This window comes from Aaosphaeria arxii (genome assembly GCF_010015735.1).
Source record: "Aaosphaeria arxii CBS 175.79 unplaced genomic scaffold BU24scaffold_4, whole genome shotgun sequence".
Taxonomy (NCBI): Eukaryota; Fungi; Ascomycota; class Dothideomycetes; order Pleosporales; genus Aaosphaeria; species Aaosphaeria arxii.
The window spans coordinates 893,597-910,066 of record NW_022983477.1 but is presented as its reverse complement, the minus strand read 5'-3'; the positions used below and the strand labels follow the sequence as shown (position 1 = coordinate 910,066).

General features: G+C 49.1%; 5 protein-coding genes across 5 annotated transcripts; 3 read left to right on the top strand and 2 right to left on the bottom strand.

The window, feature by feature from the left end:
* Window positions 1–158: 158 nt before the first annotated feature.
* On the bottom strand, window positions 159–2,198 carry BU24DRAFT_491769 (uncharacterized protein; the record flags this gene model as incomplete). The annotated part of the gene is made up of 3 exons (XM_033533841.1): window positions 159–545; window positions 609–1,213; window positions 2,183–2,198. The coding sequence occupies 3 exons, from the start codon at window positions 2,196–2,198 to the stop codon at window positions 159–161; spliced, it is 1,008 nt and encodes a 335-aa protein (XP_033383875.1).
* A 613-nt stretch (window positions 2,199–2,811) lies between these two features.
* On the top strand, window positions 2,812–5,763 carry BU24DRAFT_480282 (uncharacterized protein; the record flags this gene model as incomplete). The annotated part of the gene is made up of 2 exons (XM_033533118.1): window positions 2,812–3,742; window positions 3,797–5,763. The coding sequence occupies 2 exons, from the start codon at window positions 2,812–2,814 to the stop codon at window positions 5,677–5,679; spliced, it is 2,814 nt and encodes a 937-aa protein (XP_033383874.1). The 3' UTR covers window positions 5,680–5,763.
* On the top strand, window positions 5,764–6,511 carry BU24DRAFT_180174 (uncharacterized protein). The gene is made up of 2 exons (XM_033521607.1): window positions 5,764–6,381; window positions 6,431–6,511. The coding sequence occupies exon 1, from the start codon at window positions 5,848–5,850 to the stop codon at window positions 6,295–6,297; it is 450 nt and encodes a 149-aa protein (XP_033383873.1). The 5' UTR covers window positions 5,764–5,847; the 3' UTR covers window positions 6,298–6,381; window positions 6,431–6,511.
* Window positions 6,512–7,494: 983 nt separating this feature from the next.
* Window positions 7,495–12,570, bottom strand: BU24DRAFT_180166 (uncharacterized protein). Its single transcript, XM_033521606.1, has 3 exons — window positions 11,837–12,570; window positions 10,376–11,767; window positions 7,495–10,326 (listed from the first exon to the last, which is right to left on the bottom strand). Exons 1-3 carry the CDS (start codon window positions 12,213–12,215, stop codon window positions 7,745–7,747), a joined length of 4,353 nt encoding a protein of 1,450 aa, XP_033383872.1. The 5' UTR covers window positions 12,216–12,570; the 3' UTR covers window positions 7,495–7,744.
* A 1,351-nt stretch (window positions 12,571–13,921) lies between these two features.
* Window positions 13,922–16,071, top strand: BU24DRAFT_450227 (uncharacterized protein). The gene is made up of 2 exons (XM_033531009.1): window positions 13,922–14,544; window positions 14,609–16,071. Exons 1-2 carry the CDS (start codon window positions 14,146–14,148, stop codon window positions 15,908–15,910), a joined length of 1,701 nt encoding a protein of 566 aa, XP_033383871.1. The 5' UTR covers window positions 13,922–14,145; the 3' UTR covers window positions 15,911–16,071.
* The last annotated feature ends 399 nt before the right edge of the window (window positions 16,072–16,470 follow it).

Below are 16,470 nucleotides of genomic sequence, written 5' to 3'. Positions count from 1 at the left end.
TCACGTTCTGCAAACAAGAAGACCATCATAGCATTAACAAGAGAGCCCATATTGCTCTACTCATTCCTAGTTATGCGTTCCATTTGATCTATTTTTAACCGGGTGGTTTGAGTGGATACTACACACGTTTGGTCGAGTACCATCCTGGAACTACAGCCTTACGCGACAGGCATACCCTCCCAAACACTCTCAGTGCCCACACTTTTGTTCAGTAAGTAAATACTCCTAAACCGGCCAATCGTTTCATCATTCTCCTCAAACATCAGATCTTCAGGGTCATGAATTTCAACTTTTCGATCAGTCGCTGCCCCTTGCTCTTTAGCGATTATGTTCACCAACCCCGGCACTGCCATCGTGTGGGTCATACGCTCTTTCACAGTCGCGGCGTCTGGGGATGAATTGATAAAGTACAGCAAGCCCGATGCTGGGTGGCGATAGAAGGTATAGCTTGGTTTCGATTTTGGGATTCTGGCTGCGACTTCATCTGGGGCAATGTTGCTCGCTTGGAAGTTGAGCACCAGTTTCTCGGTGGTAATATCCACAGACTCAAGTCAACATCAGCCAACGAAGGTTCATTGCAAAATGAAGGTGTAGATGGTAGTACTTACAAGCTGAACGCAGTCCTCATTTTCATTCAGGTTCTTCAATGCTTCCACAGCATTCTGCTCGATCTGATTTCTCATCCGGCGATCACACAACCGACATTTAGTGACCCTATGTCCGAGGTCCTTGGTCACGGCATTTTCATCACTTTTCGTCTCGGCATCTAGAGCCTCCTCTGTATGTGCAGAGTGGTGTGCAACCATCCAGGGATCTCCGTCTCCGTCGCGCTCGTTCCATGCTCGAACATCTGTAATCTCTCCTACCTCTTTACAAATGATGGACGAAGAAATACCCTTCTCTCCCAACAGCCGTATGAAGTCGTGTCTTGAGTCAATATAAGACTGTCTGGTCCCCTTTTCTGCGAGGTAGGGAACGAAAGTAATCGCAGTCACAGAAACATTACGCCGAATGACGAGGAAGAGCGAAGTTTTCGGGTCAAGAATGGCGTCCAGCTCAGCCAATGCATTCTGGAAACTGGATTTGAGACCTTGAGGATAGTATACTGCCTCCAGTGATTGAAGCGAACCATCTGTGAATCTAAATGGAAGCGCGAAGAGTGATGTATCGGACAGGAAGCTGTCGTATGCTTCGCGTGCGGATGGCGATAATTCTGATCTAGAATAAGTGCATGTTCGCAAATGTGTAGGGAAAGATGAACTCGCCTTGCATGTTTCTGCGACTCTACCAGATGACGGTGCTCCGCCAATCTATAGCAAGGAGGTCGAAGGATTTTATCTAGTAAATACAATTGACTAATTGAGCTAAAGAAGCTGTAATTAGTCGATGTGATATAGTGAGATGTTCGACGAGAGAGGTTGTGTTTGATGTTGTGTTGACATGCAGCTCAGGCGGACCTTTTGATGGCACTGTGTGCGGAGTTCCGATTTCGAGATTGCGGTATTCCACCCGCTACGACAACGTCGTGGCTGAGTTCAATTCACAGGACCACCTAACTATAAGCAAAGAGATGAAATGATGATCCATCATTTGAGACCTTTTATGGAGGGAAAGCTGAATTGCGCCTTATATTCGTGCAACCCAAAGTTTTCATCACATCTTGCCTTGTTGCGCAGTCGTATGCAGCGAATTCAAAGCATATAATACCTTATGCTATGCTGGACAAGTAACCACACGAATCACAAAATTAAAAGACCGAACTTATCAAATCTGTAATGATCAGATCAATTAGTAGTCGGATCATCACATGCATGTCCTAAATTGCTATGGATTATGTACTCATAAGTTGACAGACCTTCTCTTGAATAGAAATTGATCTCAAGATCCGTCTTTTTAAACAAAGATGCATCTCCATCGGAGTCATCATGAACGTACCATGCAGTATAAGATTTGATATACTGGTACTTTGAAGCTCGCTGAGACTATGATCTTAGGGCGACTTCACTCGGTGGGTTTATAATAGCCATCGACTCTAGAGAATCATCACTTTCACCGATTTTCTCTCTCACGACTCACATGGCCACCATCACCATCATCTAACGAGGCTATTTAAACAACTAACTCACGAGGCTCAACCTTCCTTTCTTCCTTCGTTCTCTCATCTCTTGTTCTCACCTCTCACCTGCTTCACCTCGCATCTTCGACTTCTACTTCTCCCTTCTTCCTACCTAGCTTTTCGTCCACTTTCTCTTCGCCGCTTATATCTATATCCACGGTCCTCCTCTTCCATTCGCCTTACGATCTACTTGCTTCTTCTAGGGCCGTCTTCTATTGCCCGCCTAATACCTACTTATTTCTTCCCCTCCTCCATTTCATTCACTCACATTATCTACTGCTGGTCTCCTCCTTCACGGCACTTCTCTGATCATCTGATCTCACTCACGACAAGTTTCGGGACTTCACCTCCCTGACTGATTCAGAACCCCACCGCCTATTCTCTCAAGTGATTATCCGAACTACTTGAGCCGAAGGTAGTTGCTGATTTTTTTCGCACGTTTCCTCTCACTTGGGGTGAGGCAAAAAGCATCTACGGATCAGCGACTTAACATATTCCTTCTTTCACGCCCTTTGAATTCAAAGATTTCCGGCCACCGATACAGTAGTCTCGACCAGCTCTCACCAGCTCTGAACACCTTATCGCGCAGACCCACAGCGGAAGCTTTGCTATATCGAATATCCCAGCTCATCACACGAGATCTTTGCCACGATTTTCAGCCTGTCCCGCATCATCGAACTGAGTGAATACCGAGAATGGCGCCTGGGAATCTCCTTGATTACGCAGAGTTTTCAAGCTTCTACAAGAAGAACAGGCTCATTCTCAGATATGATTCTACCGGCGAGTCAAAGATTCAGCATGACTGGTGGGCTCTGGATCATGACGAGATATCGCGAAAGTTGAGAGAGATTTCTGATATGACTACCTCAGTCATGGAAGGGGTTCCCAGAGACGACCTGGAGGTTCAAGCACTCCTAGATATGGGAGAGTCTATATACAAGATCAAAAGGAGCAAGACTTTCAATGTTGCCCTGAGTGGTCCTCAGGGAGCTGGTAAGAGCACATTCCTGAACAGCCTGCTTGACTGTCCAGGGCTTTGCTTGTCTGCGTCAGATGGAGGAGCCTGCACGAATGCCGTCATCCGATATGTCTACTACCAAGGAGCTACGGAACATGCTGTGCGAGCAGAAATTCGCTTCCATCATCCGGATCGCATGAAGGAAATCGTTGAGGATCATTCCCAAGCGTTTTATCATTTCAACCATTTTACCGATGAGATTGAGAATGAAAACGATTCTGACGACGAAGCTATCCAATGCAAGAGGAAGAAACGCCAGCATGATGAAGCAGAGGTGAAGGCGAAAGATACAGCCCAGGATATCTTTGAGACTGTGTTTGGGGGAAAGGAAAAGTTCAAAGAAGCATGGAGCCCCGAAGGATTCCAAGATGGGAGCTTTCAAAGGGAGGCAGTGCGTAAATGTCTTGAAGCTGTGTACAAAGTCAATTCCAGCGACGATGGGGTCGTGGTTTACAACGGAGAATCTGTTGCTGAGCTTTCCAAAAAACTCAGGCCCTTCACGACTAAGGTTGATAATGAATTCTCGCTGTGGCCTCTGGTAGACATTATAAGCTATGGTCTGAACAGGGAGCTCCTGAAGCAAGGCTTTGAATTTATCGACCTACCTGGTATGTCTCTGCGGTGCCCTGCATTGGGGTATAGTTTAAAACTAACCTAGACAGGGTGGGGCGACAGGAATGCACTGAAAGAGCGACACGCTGACGAAGTTCGATCTGCAGTTGATCTGGAGATAATTCTGGTTGACACCATCAGAATTACAACTGAAGATTCAGCCATTAACAAGATTCGAGCTGCCCTTCACGGCCGTGGTGCTGAAGGCGTCATCATTGCAGCAACAAAGGTCGACTCACTGCAAGACAACGAACTTGACACATGTGAAGGCGAAGACTTTAATTACGTTAATTCCCAGGTGCAATGGGCTGCAGCTATGAGAATTGAGGCTTTAGATGACGGAGATGACGAACAAGATCGACTGCTCACAAATTACTCAGCCTACTTGAACCTACAGCGAAAGGCTATGAAACACGCCCAACGGCGGGCAAGTATCAACCTTAAGTTTAATGGGAAATTCGAAGACATCATTGGAACAGATGATGTTCGGATTTTTCATATCTCTGCGACTGAGTATTTGAAATGGATCACCAGGCCAAAGTACCCGTACGCACAGCAGCCTGAGTTGTCGCCTGAGGATACTGGAGTCCCTGCACTCCGAAAGTATCTGTTCGATTTGCCAGCTGCTAGCAATTTGCGAGATTGGCGTTATCAGGTATTTAATGAGCTTGATTCCTTTTTGGAGAAAATCGATCGAGTGGTAAATGAGAAGGACCGCAGCGAGGGGTTTAAGACCTTGGCTGCAGACTTTGCAGCATACCGAACCAAGTTCAGAGCCAAAATGCAAAAGGGTATCGGATCATACCTCGAGACCTCTTTGGAGAACCTAATGTCCGATCCTATTGCAAATTCCACCTTCAGAGACGAGATCAACAACTTGGTACAATCTCAGTGGTTGAAATATCCATATGGCGCATTCAATCGCGTCTTGAGAGATGGAGGGTGTGTCACTAAAGGAATGTCCCAGGCGCAATCTCTGGTGGATGGGGTTGATTGGAACAAAGACCTGCCCGACGAATTCACAACTATACTCAACTTCTGGAGACAAGGACAAAGGGAGATGAACGGTGAATTAAGGGCTGCCTTGACACACTTCTATCGTCAATTCCACGCAGAAACCCAGCACGCATTGCAACATGCCAACTCTGACCTCACGGCAATTTCTATTGCTAAGGCCAGATGGCTTTCCTACAAGAAAAAGCTCCTCTCAAGCATAGAGCTCTTCATTAAAGAGCTACAGTCTCTGCAGAGTCGGCTTTACAAAGGTGTGCTTATGATCGATGGCCGAAAAAACACTCTTGTCCCTATTCTTACGACGCCTCTTTTCGCAAAGATATACAGATCTTTGCCAGCCACAAGGCCCAAGAGTACTCCAAAGAAGCGGCTATACGTGGAGCCTAAAACTCGATTCCAGAAGAAATGCCTCTTGAACGAATTTTGCAATCCTGTGAACCACATATTCGATCAAGTTATGAGATCCTTCCAAAAAAGTGCCAAGATTCGATTCGATTCTATATTTGAGGGAAATATTCAGTTTGCCGATGCTATTCTGGCGAATTTCCAGCAGAAACTTCAAGACCTCGTGCCAGTGCCTTACGAGGTGACACATCGTGGTCAAAGCATTCGCGACTCTCTCCAAGATATGTTACCCGATCTTAGGACGAAGGCAGCCGCTCTTCAAGGGATGGTGCCAGTCGAGATTTTGGACATGAGTAATACCGATGATGACTCTGATTTATCAACACATCTCTTAGGTCAAGACCTTTCGTACTTCATCGACAAGGCTAGGGCAGCCAGAAGCCAATCTTCCAAGCCATCGGTGATCACAAAGCCGAAACGCAAGGAAGTCCTGGTGAAACAAGAGGAGGTAGAAGAGGACGAGTGTCTCTTCACAGCTAGCTTCCAACCCAGCAAGAAGAGGAAGCTGAATTAAAAGAGCGTCTTCTGATCCACTTCGCATCAACACTCACATAAACTGGATTCTCGGCAAATCGTCCATTTAGTTCCCAAAGTTTTCGCGCTATTCAGCCATCACATCTTTCATCATCATCCAGCATCAAAATAACAGCATACATACGAATTATGAAGGCCTAGCTAAAACATGCTTTCCCCTAAATGGACATCATTCCTGGTTTCTTGCATCAAACATGGTCGATTTCCATTTTTTCTATCATCTTCCCATGCGTTCACGGCGAATTCCGAGCGTTCCCTAAAAGTTTTGATTTTTATTCGAGGGCTTTTATCTTTTCTGGAAATTTCATCGACCTCAAAAGCTTCAGTCATTCGTCAGAGACATTTTCTACTACGAAAGCCTTACTTATTCTGGAGCTTCAGTTATTCTGAAAGCTTCATCGCTTTCGAAAATTCCAATTATCCTGGAAAGCCTCATTCATTCCCAAATGGTTCATTCGACATCGAAGAGGACCGGTTCTTTCTCAGGACTACCTACGAGCACTTTTCAGAGAAACATCAACCAGAGATAAATCCATCTCACACTTCAGCAATCTTCCTTTCTTCCTTCCCAATCAGCCCGCACCATTTCCCCAAATAGCAACTCCCCATAGATAGCAACGAGGGTAGCAAAATCATGCAATCCAACTTTCCGTCTCTCTGTGATGCTTTGCACGTGAATTATGTAAGTGTGTGCATTCGAATCCTGACCTTCCCTTTATAACTTCCTACAGAATGCGACATGCATACATGCAGGGAAATCGCCTGTTTGAGCCAAGGTATGACAGTATATCAACATAACAAAGATGTCATCGGAAATCACCCACTCCTTCCCATTACTTCCTTAGAGCAGACACGCTCTGTGACGTAACCAAAGCAAAATCTACCGCATCATCGTCCGTATTCCCTTCTCTCTACTACAGAAAGAAAAGAACTCCCCAGCTACGAACCATTTTCCACCACAACACACAAGCCGAACATGAAAACATACATCACAAATCCACGCATTCACTCACCAACGCATCACATCACATCATATATGAATCCCCCCACCCCCTACAGCCCAACTCAACACCTCCACCCATCTCCAAATCTAAAACATAGACACATTCGTACACCCACTCTCGAGACCCACGCTCACAGGAAACCACACTTACTCACTCATCCACTGCCGCTCTCGAATGCAGATTCAAAATGACGATGAGGTAGGAAAGACGAAACAGACACGCAAACACAGTGATTCTCATTTGGAAAGTTTATTCCTGAGTGATACACCTACCTCCTTGCCATACCCACCGGCATCGGCATAATCAATGCTTCCTTCCCTAGAGCGCCATGGGTAGAAAGCAAGGAGAGGGAAAAAGACAACGCCAGCCTCCATGCCACGACTACATGACGAACCCACAGACAGCGTGGCATTACGTTTCTTACGGGAAGAGTCGAAAGAGGGAACATGTGAATCACGGCGCAAGACGGAAGAGACGGAAGAGACGAATGTATTGGGAGTGATTCCAGGAGAATTCGTCTATGGTGCATATATATGTACATACAGTATCAAGAGGCCGTGTACCTGCATGCCGTGATGAGGGGGCGAACAGTGGAGGGGATCATGTTATAGGAGGTTTCGTGTTTGGGGTGTGGCTAGCGTTCATGGGAATATGGAAGGGAAGGTTGTGACTCGTATGGTACCTGCTGTCGCCATGTGTGTTACGTCAAGATGAATCTGCAGACATCCAAGAAAGAGCAGAGGTGGACTTGAAAGGGTTTTTCATGGTGTATGTATATGTATTTATGCTCGCGTGCATGCGTGTGGATATGCTGGGTGTATCATGTATAAAAGAGAAGTTGTGGAGGACAGCAAGGAAATGTTTTGATGGAAATTCGATCGCTTGTTTATGCAATGCGACATGGATATACAACGCGAGGATATGATTAAATGCATCATGGAGTAGTGCGCGAACGCAGAAGCTTTTCCCCCACGCAGAGACAAAGGAAATATAACGAAGTAATTGAAGACAGAAGGGGAAGATGCATTGAACCCGAGCTCCTCACGCTTTGGAGGCTTCGGATCGTTCCTGAGCACCACTCGAGCTCTGAATGTGTTGGGGATCTGTGGGACTTCGGTCCTTTGGAGACAACTCTTCTTCGATGTCGCTCATTTCCGAATCGTCATCACTTTCGGCGGCCTTTCCCTTCGAACTTTCCCGGTAGTTGGCTGGGGTGATGGTTTGAGATGACACATGACGTTGTTTGCGAAGGTCAAATTCGTGCAGGTAGTGGTGAGGGCTGACATCGTCAGGTTCGCCGGCGCGAGCACTCATCATTATTGGAGCGCCGTCACTGGCGATGGAATGTGCCCGGCCATCGGCGCTTGCTCTGTCATCGACCGGTCCAGCACCCTCAAGAGCCTCCTGTGCCTGTTTCCGTATCTTCAGTCGTTCTTCTGCAGACGTGTTGTGCCAATCAGCACCGAAGGTAATGACGGATGCCTTCTTGCCATGTACTGTGAAGCTTCCCTTGCCTCGCGCAAGACCCTCACTCTCCTTCGTATCATCACTGACTACAGTCGATGCCGAGTCACGCGACTTGTGTCCGCGGCGGTGGCCTGTAGTTGCACCATGAGCTTCGCGCAGAGTTTTCTGCAAGCTCCGCCTAAACTTCAAACGAGATTCTGGAGAGCCAGCAACTGCCGAGGGTGGATACTCAGCATCTGATTCGGAGTCAATGTCTGGACGTAAAGCATCGGCAGGACGAATTTCAGGCGTCTTGGGTTCTGTTTTCCCAATCTCGATAGGGGGCGGTGTCGTATATCGAGATCTTTCAGAGGCAGCGTCCGAGTCAACCGTTCCATCGCCCATGGTAGATATTGAAGGGCGATGCTCCCGCTCACTTGGGGCCAAACGAGGCGACTGAGCGAGCGAGCTAGTGAAGGAAAGTCGGTGGTCCGATGAATGACTGAATGTGAGAGGAGGAAGACTGAACTGGCCTGAAGGATGGCTCGGACTCGATTGCTGGGATCCTTCTGGAGGGGTCTTGAAAGCAAGATCCTCACCAAAGTCGGAATCTCGCGAAGACTTTGTGCCTGGTCGGAAAGACGAGGCCGAGGGCGAGTTTGGTGGCCTTTGTATTGCATTATTCGAGCTAGATTTGGAACTCAAGCGGGCAAGGCTACCAAGTTTTGATGTTTTGTTGGACTGCTGAGGGGAGAGTTGCGAAGGTGAGGCCTGTGAGGTTGCGCTGATCTTGTCGATGCGAGCTTGACGTTCGTTGTTCGTACGCCTTTCTTCCTCTAGCTCCTGTGCCAGTATATCGCGATGACACTTCATACGCCAGATTTCAATTCGAGCCCATTTGAGTTTTGCAGCCAGTCTTCCAGCGGCATGGATGAGCAATTCGCGGGTTTTCGGTTGAATCGGCGCCAATATTTGCAGATGCCTAGCGTCTCTAAGCCGGGCCTCCAATTGCTTGATTGCTTGTGTTAGCTTTTCTTCGGACTCGTCGATTCGAAGCTGCATTAGCTCCCTCCGAGAGTTCATCATTTCCTGGGCGAATTGGCTATCGATCTTGCCGCTTCTTATGGTGACCTCGCCCGTCGCTGTCGGTACTGATTTGGTAGAGTGTGCAGATTCAAGTCGCCTGATGCCTCGATGTCTCTGTCCCTCATATAGGCCCCCTATCATGCCTCTCGGTCGCACGCCGAGAGTTTCGAAAGCGGCCGAATAGTTCAGGGTCCCAAGCCAGTCGTTCAGATCCTTTTCACTATCAGCCAAGAAGGTCTCCTCGCCGTTCTTGGAAAAGACAACAAAGGCATTCTTATGCCTGCTGTATGTGTTGTCTACCAAGGCCACGGCACCATCCATAGGTATCATGTGGTCTTGCTTGAACTCCTGCAGAGGCGGCTGGAAAACGACAGCGCCCGTTTCCCCATGTTTGACATGCTGCTCGTGTTGATGCATAAGGTTCTTGGCCCAGCTTGACATTTTAAACAGAGAAAGACCCGATCGGGTGAGAACCGCACCCCACTCTTGCCATGGTGACCTTGCCTTCTTTCGCTTTGTATCCTTCCTCCAAAGCACTCCCACCTTGGTAACTGGCATCTCCACAATCCCAACGGAAGATTCCAATGGGTTCTCTTGAGATGATTGCGACATGAATGCTTCTGGTCGCGACCGAGAAGACACGATTTGGATAACTCCATACCTGGAAAACAGCTTATACGCATTCTTAGTGTCGAGTGTAGGTGAAGTTCCAAGGTAACTGTAAGGATCATCCAGGTTCATGACATCCTTGATGGTAGGGCGCAGCGCGTCCAATTTCCCTTCAAGAATAAGGGTGTATGGATCTATAGGCTCTTTCGCCGCTTTTCTTGCTGGGTCATTCATTGGACCCTTTAGTACTGCAACCCGCTTCGATCGCCGTGATGCCACGTTCTTCAAATCAACCTCGTCTTCGATATGAATGAAAGGTGTGTAGACAATATTGTCGTATATGCACCCCAGAACATCGTCGGAAACGCCCTCGCAGGATGAGTTTTTGATGTAATCGGCTCTTTGCATTTTCCTCTTGTTATTCTTGTTGAAAAAGTCCGTGTGAAGGATGACAATCGAGAACGAGATGAAATATGTCTTGTCTACAACGAGTCAGTGCCAAGCATCTTAAACATCTATTTTTGTGCCTACCTGGATTGATGTAGATGCCGGGATTGCACTCGTGGTAGCGATCAGCAAACCCTTGCAAAACTCGGTCAATCTGTTGTGTCTCCTTGGGCAACTCTACCTGCATCAGTAATTTGCGTATTGCCATATCGATGGGATCGCCGAAGAAAGCAAACTTGCGCATATAACTGCGCAAGACTGAAAGAAGAAACGCATCTTCTGTCTTCGTAAGGACACTGGCAATGGCGCTTTTTCCAACATTGTTTGCTTCCATCCTTTCGAGGAAATGACCGGGGGTTTCGCCTTCTTCCCGTTCTGGTAGGATCAGGGCTTCTCGGCTGATACTCATAGAATTCTGATGTGAAGACAATGCGGATGAACCTGGGAGTCCGTGAGCAGGAGACCCATGCCTAGGCGAGTGCGGTTCTGAATTCTGACGAAATCTTGCACCGAGCCCAAACAGATTGCTGAAGCTTGTCCTCCCAACCGTAGAAGTCGACGTCCTACCACTGCCCCCGTTGCCTGCGTAAGGTGGAGTAGGCGGGGGTACATCATCAGATCGGCCACCTAGCGAACCCATAGTAGAGGATCGCCCCCTTAATCCCAGACGTATAGGCGTGGCATTTGGTGAAGAGCGTGAGGAGCGTATGGATCTTTGAGAATCGTTGCGTAGCAACTCGGGGTGTGGCGTGGTGATGTTTATAGCCGCAGCAGCTTGGGCGACCTGTGAAGGCGAGGGAATGGGCGGAGTTCCTGGACCATGTTCGACGTCGAGGTGAGAATTGTGTATCGCGGTCAAAGGCGGACTTTCCGCGCCTGGCGAGTGATGCGGGGATCCAGAACTGACTCCGCTCGTGGACGCGCGTGGGGTCGCAGGTGCCGTGTCAGGGAATTCAGGAGGTGTTATTTTCATGGGCAATGGAAACAGAGATGCGCGTTGGGTTTTGCGGCGCCCGAACCGCAGGCGCGTTGAACTATTCTTCGGTGTCGCTTGCGGTCTTGGGGTGTTCTCGAAGGAGATATGGCGTCCAGAGCTACCGTCTGACCTGGAAGATTCGGAGGCGCGCTGGACGGGAAGCGACAATGAGGACTTCCCTTCCTGCGACGATTCGTTTGGTGACTCGTGAAGTATGCCCGGGCGCTGCGTAGTGGACAACTTCCCCGGTTCCTCCGCCGGGGACGCATTCTGCTGGCCCTTTTTATTGAACGAGAACGGCCCCCTCTTTATATCAGTGCTAGACTTCCTGTCCATCGACTTGCGGAGATTATTTGGTCGGTCGGCCAATGCAGGGTCGAAAGATCGTCTTCGCAGGGAGAACTGCTGGAGCCGCGTTCGCCTTTTGGCTAGCAGTTCCGTCTGATCGGCTTGGTCCGGCTGGTCTACGACAGTAGGAGCTGTGGTGATGATTGCCGGTGCTGTATTAGCATACGTCAGCGCTGATGCTCGCATGATTGGGTCAGAGAATTGGGGAGGGGGAACCTCACTGTCTATTGTCATGGCAGGAACCGTGGGAACGGGCGGGGCTTCGGCGGCAGCTTGCTGTTCCTTTGCCCTTGTGGACAATTGCGAATCCGATGCATGGCGAAACCTTAGCATACTGAAGCGTCGCGTGTTCGGGGTGTGTTCCTGCACCGGCGGCGAAGGGGGTGGGCCATTGTTGTTGGACTCGTCCGCCCACGAGGGCCTGCCTACATCGGTGGTGGACGACAGTCGAGTTGCATCTTCGGGTTCTGCAGCGGGAGTGCTGCTCAGCTGGTCGCTGGATTGATTAATGCGCGCGGTCTTCCGAGTGAAGAGGTCCAGGGTGCTGCGGCGTTGAAGGTCCCGTTCACTACGATTTGGTCGAAGAGCCCTCAGAGGCATTGCGCTCACGGATGCTAGCAGCTCATCTACGCAGATATGTGTCGCACAATGGGGTACATGGCACAGTCGGGTTGCGTGTTAAGTTTTTTGGAGGGTGGTGAGAGTGGTGAGAAAGGCGGAAGTGGGAGGTTGCTTGTACTGGGGGGATGAGGAGGTGGGTGGGAGGTAAGGCAGGTCAGGAAGTCAAGTCGGGGGGTCGGAAGTGCGCCGTAAGGCTGAGATAGTAATAGGTAAGGTGGTGGACTGGTGGTTGTAGGGTATGTAGTACGGATAGTATTGTCGTAGTTGGCGCCGGTGGGTGTGTGGAGATTGAGTGAGTTGGGAGGATGGATGGAACGTGGGTTTGCCGTTGTGGACGTGGACGCGGACGTGAATGCGTGGACGAATGACGGCCACAGCGGGGGGCAGACAAACAAGTTAACAACCCAGACAGACAGGCAGACAACCTGATTCTTTGCACAATACTCCGTAGTACTAATTACTGAAAGGGAATTCGAAACAGAACAGAGCTGGAGTGGAGATTGAAATCGAATCAAACCATATCACAGAACAAAAGAAAAAGGAGGATGAGACGAGACGAGATGAGGTACCTGGACCGGTGTACCTAATGAAGGGTATACGTATCTGTTGGTACGCTTTAGGGCTAGAATGTTCTTAGGCAAGGCGAGATGGGATAAGGCCATAGGAATAGGAATAGCAAAAATAGGTGAGTTAGCAATTTAGGAGAGGAGACCTATCATGGAGCTGAAGTGGGCTGGATTGGAGCTGAGCTGAGAGCTGAGGTCTCCCATCTAGGGACCAGTAGATGGCAGAGATGGAGATGGGCACGGGGAGACGATGCAGCACAGTGGAGAGGAAGATCTGAGAGGGACGAGGCCAAACCTAACAAGACCGAGACTGGGCACACATGGGGCATAGACGTGATTATTATGGCATAGATACACGCAATCCAGGTCTTCCCATGGTCCACAACTTGATCCGAGAGCAGGATTCCCAAGAGGAGGACCAAGAGTAGGTAATTTCTAGCTACTGTGGTACATCTTTTGGCGCATACCCGGTACGTGGTAATTACTTCGAGGTACGGAGTACATGTGAAGAGTACATGTTCGCGTTATTCCGTACGAAAGCAATAAGTATCTACGAAATACCTAACTATTCAATTGACTATCTTCATGCTCTCTCCACACTATACCAGAGCATTCCTGATGTAGAGGTTGTTTGTACCTTTATTTATCTGTTTCATTTGTTACATGCAGCCCGTCGCAGAACTACAAGTACCCATGGTGCGAATATGCCATACCGCTAGTTATACGATAAGTTAGGCGTTATACGAGAAGGAGGTCAGCAACGTTGCCGGCTAGGAATTACGTGACAAGAGATACCTGGACTTCATTGAATTAACTGTGAACTCACACAGTCTAGGCAATTGATCTGGTATCATTCACTGCTCGTAGAATACACTATATGATTTATTCTATTTATTACGAGATGCTGTGGTTCGTAGTTGTTAGTCATCCATTAGAAGCCGAGCTAAACCCAGCTCGTCTCTCCGAGGTACGTAACTTACCGGATTGGGAGTTGCCTGAGACGGACAGCTTCCCCATGTGCCCATCCATGTCATGCCAGGCCAGGCCAGGCCAGGCAGCCTCCCATCCCATTCATTCCATTCGCTAATACTCTAACGGGCTCTTACGAGTACGAGTACGATACGGAGGACTGCCTGTGCCTGCGTAGATTTCTTGACCCGCTTCACGATTCCTGCATTCGCTCATTCACCTTCAAGTCCTGCAACCCCATTGTATCGGATCGCATCGCATCACATCGCCAATCCCAATCAATATCCCACCCTCCTCTCCTCTCCCGCGGGTATCGCCCCTCCGCTCTCTCCCTTAATCCTTTTCCTATGTTTCGTTAAGGTCCTCCCAGCACGATGCATTCCCGCACCCTGCTGAGCTTGCTGCTCCTCACTCCCTCCACACTACACGCCGCCCCGCACCACCCGACCTCTGAACTCGCTCACGATCTTCCTCTTCAGCCCCTCAAGGAAAGCCCTCGGCCCTGGCGCAAGCTATCTGACGCCGTAATCCGAAAGATATGGGGCGAATCGCACACCCAAGCCAACTTGCGACCTAGCAGTGGCAACTCTCAGGAGCAGGATGATACCTTGGGAAAGCAGACGATTGCACAGTACGGGGATGACATGGTGTTGCGATTCACCATCAGCACACCCGAGGAAGCTCAATCTCTAGCAGACGCGGCCGACATCTTGTTCCTGGACATATGGGAGTTCAATGAGGACTGGGTCGATGTGCGGATAGCACAGGATGTGGTACGTTGATAGCGCTGTCAACCGCAGTAAAACACTCAGAGCACCAATTATTGACCTACAACAGCTTCCTTCTCTCCTAAACCTCCTCCCGGATTCACTCCAAAAATCCCACGTACCACTCATGCAAAACCTAGAGCTCGCACAAGCCATCTTCGATTCATATCCTTCGGCTTCCGCGCAATCCCACGATAACGACCGCGCCTTCTCATCTCATCTCAAAACCACTTCTCCCTCCAGATCCAAGGGCCACCCCTTCTTCCAGGACTATCAGCCTCTGTCCGTCATCTCTCCTTGGATGAGTCTGATGTCTTCCATGTTCACTACCCATGTGCGCAAGATCAACGTTGGTATCACCTACGAAGGCCGAGACATTCCCGCTTTGCGCGTTGGAGTCCACCCCACGAACAACGACGAGCCAACCCCACCTCGCAGGACTGTGCTGATCACAGGCGGATCTCATGCCCGCGAATGGATTTCCACGAGCACGGTCAACTACATTGCATGGAGCCTTATCAATTCGTATGGAAAGATATACACCGTAACTAAATTGCTTGAGAACTTCGATTTCGTCTTCGTTCCAACGCTCAATCCTGATGGTTATGCCTATACCTGGGAGACAGATCGTTTGTGGAGGAAGAACAGACAGCCAACGAGTCTCCGCTTTTGCCATGGCATAGATCTTGACCGAAGCTATCCTTTTGAATGGGATGGCAATACATCCCGATCGAACCCTTGCAGCGAATCATATGCTGGAGATGAACCCTTCCATGGCGTGGAGTCTCAACGGTTCGCCGAATGGGCAAAGAACGAAACCGACAATAGCAATGTCGAATTCGTTGCGTTTCTCGACCTCCACTCTTACTCACAGCAGATCCTATACCCATACTCATACACGTGCAATATAGAGCCTCCGACGATCGAGGATCTGGAAGAGCTCGCTCTCGGTCTGGCCAAGGCCATCCGTGTGTCGAAGAAAGGACATCAGTACAAGGTCACATCAGCTTGCGAAGGAAATGTCGCCATAACAACCAAAGACTCCAAAGGCAAGAAGGACCGTGTCATCTTCCCCCGGATCGAGTCCAGCGGAGGAAGTGCTCTCGATTGGTTCTACCACGAGCTGAGGGTCAAATACGCATATCAAGTCAAGCTTCGGGACACCGGTAGTTACGGCTTCCTGCTCCCCAAAGACAACATCATCCCCACTGGTGAAGAAATGCTTGACGCTATTTTGTACTTTGGTCGTTTCATGCTTGGCGAAGTTGGCTTTGCAGCAGAAGCAGAGACGGATCCAGAAGGCTTGTTGAAGCCGATGGACACAACTGAAGACGTGGACGTGCCAGAAGGTGAAGAGAATTTGGAACTATGATAACGATTATCGGGTAATGATTTCTGAGTGTAATGGGGCGCATGCGTGTATTGATACCTGGTTAGGACGTTCGTGTACATACTTTTGACACAAGACTGCGGCATGAGTAGTATCTCAATGACCCTAATTTCAACACCACGACCTCTTGTTCTCTTGAATAGGCGACAGTCTATAGTGAAGTACACAGGGACAATTCATTCCGGTGCTCATCGAAGCTTCGGCATGGAAACAAGGAGCACCTCGGTCATACGGTGATCGTGATTTGCCTCAATGTCTTCATTGCCTAGCGTGAAACGGGGCAACAACCCGGAAGATCTTCGTCTGAGAAGGTCTGTCCCGTCCACGTGAAAGTGTGACTCCTCCAAATGCTCCTAAGCTTGTTGCAACAGCACGAGGTGGTCATGTATGGAAATGCTCTCCAACGCGGACAAAGCCGGGGAAGCAACCCCACATACTCGTACCAAAAAGGGTAACAAACTAGATCGCGTGCGTTGACAGGGATGTTTTGCCGAGCTCACCGAACGTCATTCTTTCACAAGCCGAAAACTCGACCTCCCACC